We start from the raw sequence: 1,191 nt of genomic DNA on the forward strand, positions 1-1,191 counted from the left end.
TGGCAATGATGCCGAGGATCTTCCATTTAAAAAGGGCGAGATACTGGTAATTGTGGAGAAGCCAGAAGAACAGTGGTGGAGCGCCAGAAACAAGGATGGTCGGATTGGGATGATTCCCGTTCCTTACGTAGAAAAGCTAGTCAGATCTTCTATTGGGAAGCATGGCAACAGGAATTCCAACAGTTATGGCATTCCAGAACCTGCCCACGCTTATGCTCAGCCTCAAACAGCAAGTCCCCTTCCCTCAGTATCCAGCACACCTGGAGCAGTGATCAATCCCCTGCCATCAACACAGAACGGACCGGTCTATGCCAAAGCTGTCCAAAAGAGAGTACCCTGCGCTTATGACAAGACTGCGCTGGCATTGGAGGTAAGTTTTTTCCTCTCAAGTCTTAGGGTTTTCAGTTGCCTTGTGAAAGAAGAAACTAAAAGTTGTCAGTGATGAAGCTGGTGTGGCTGACTTTGTATGGAGTCTGCTGAGGTATATCAAGGGACTGACAAGTTAGGTCACAGTCTGAAGACACATCTACAAAAATTGCTTCATCTGTACCACTTCCTGTGAGAAAAGTGACCAAGTCAGTAACTTCAAGGCCTGTACTTTCCCTCCCTTGCTCCTTCAACATTGCAAATGTTACAAGGGTAGTGGAGCGTACACATGCAGCTATGAAAGTAAGTGCTAGTCGGAGGATGACTTCTCCACCTAATCTTGGGGAAGGAGAGAGATGGGTCATTAATCCCTGCAGTGTTCCAGGTTGAGAACTGGCATCCTTCAGAGGAAGGTAAGGATTGCTGATACACATAGTCTTTCTGATCCTCAGCTGTGAGATGCTCTTGGTCTCATACTGAGAGCTGAAATCTGGGTAGAAGGTATCAGAAATACTTTAGTCCCTTTTACTTTTTCAAAAGTGGGATTTGAGACACCTTAAGACCTAAACTGGGGGCAAGGAAGTTAGATGAAGGAGTGTAGTGTAACCTCTAAAGTTGAGCTGGAAGTTTATGTGCTTGCCAAAGCTTTTTTAATTTTATTTTTATTAGAGATATCTTTAAAGCTTTATTCTATAAATAGTAAAGAATATGTGTTAGTTTAACTGGAATAAATGATGATTGGAGTAAGTTTTCTAAAGCTATATCCAGAACACCGAGACTGTTACTTTTACATTTTGATTATGTACTAATTGAACTGAAGGCTAT

General features: G+C 42.7%; 1 protein-coding gene across 3 annotated transcripts in view; it reads left to right on the forward strand.

Annotated features, from left to right (window-relative positions):
* The window catches only part of CRKL (CRK like proto-oncogene, adaptor protein), a 17,814-nt gene that overhangs the window by 4,558 nt on the left and 12,065 nt on the right, over window positions 1–1,191 (forward strand). Inside the window, exon 3 of one of the 3 annotated variants that reach the window (XM_027892041.1) lies at window positions 137–370. In XM_027892041.1, coding sequence (XP_027747842.1) covers window positions 137–370 — 234 coding nt within the window. Of the gene's footprint in view, window positions 371–1,191 lie in introns of all 3 variants that reach the window. The other 2 variants (XM_027892039.1, XM_027892040.1) reach the window with 2 other exon arrangements.

This window comes from Empidonax traillii, unplaced genomic scaffold, assembly GCF_003031625.1.
Source record: "Empidonax traillii isolate 1590-97213 ecotype Southwest subspecies unplaced genomic scaffold, ASM303162v1 scaffold338:size1951571, whole genome shotgun sequence".
In the NCBI taxonomy this organism is placed as follows: domain Eukaryota; kingdom Metazoa; phylum Chordata; class Aves; order Passeriformes; family Tyrannidae; genus Empidonax; species Empidonax traillii.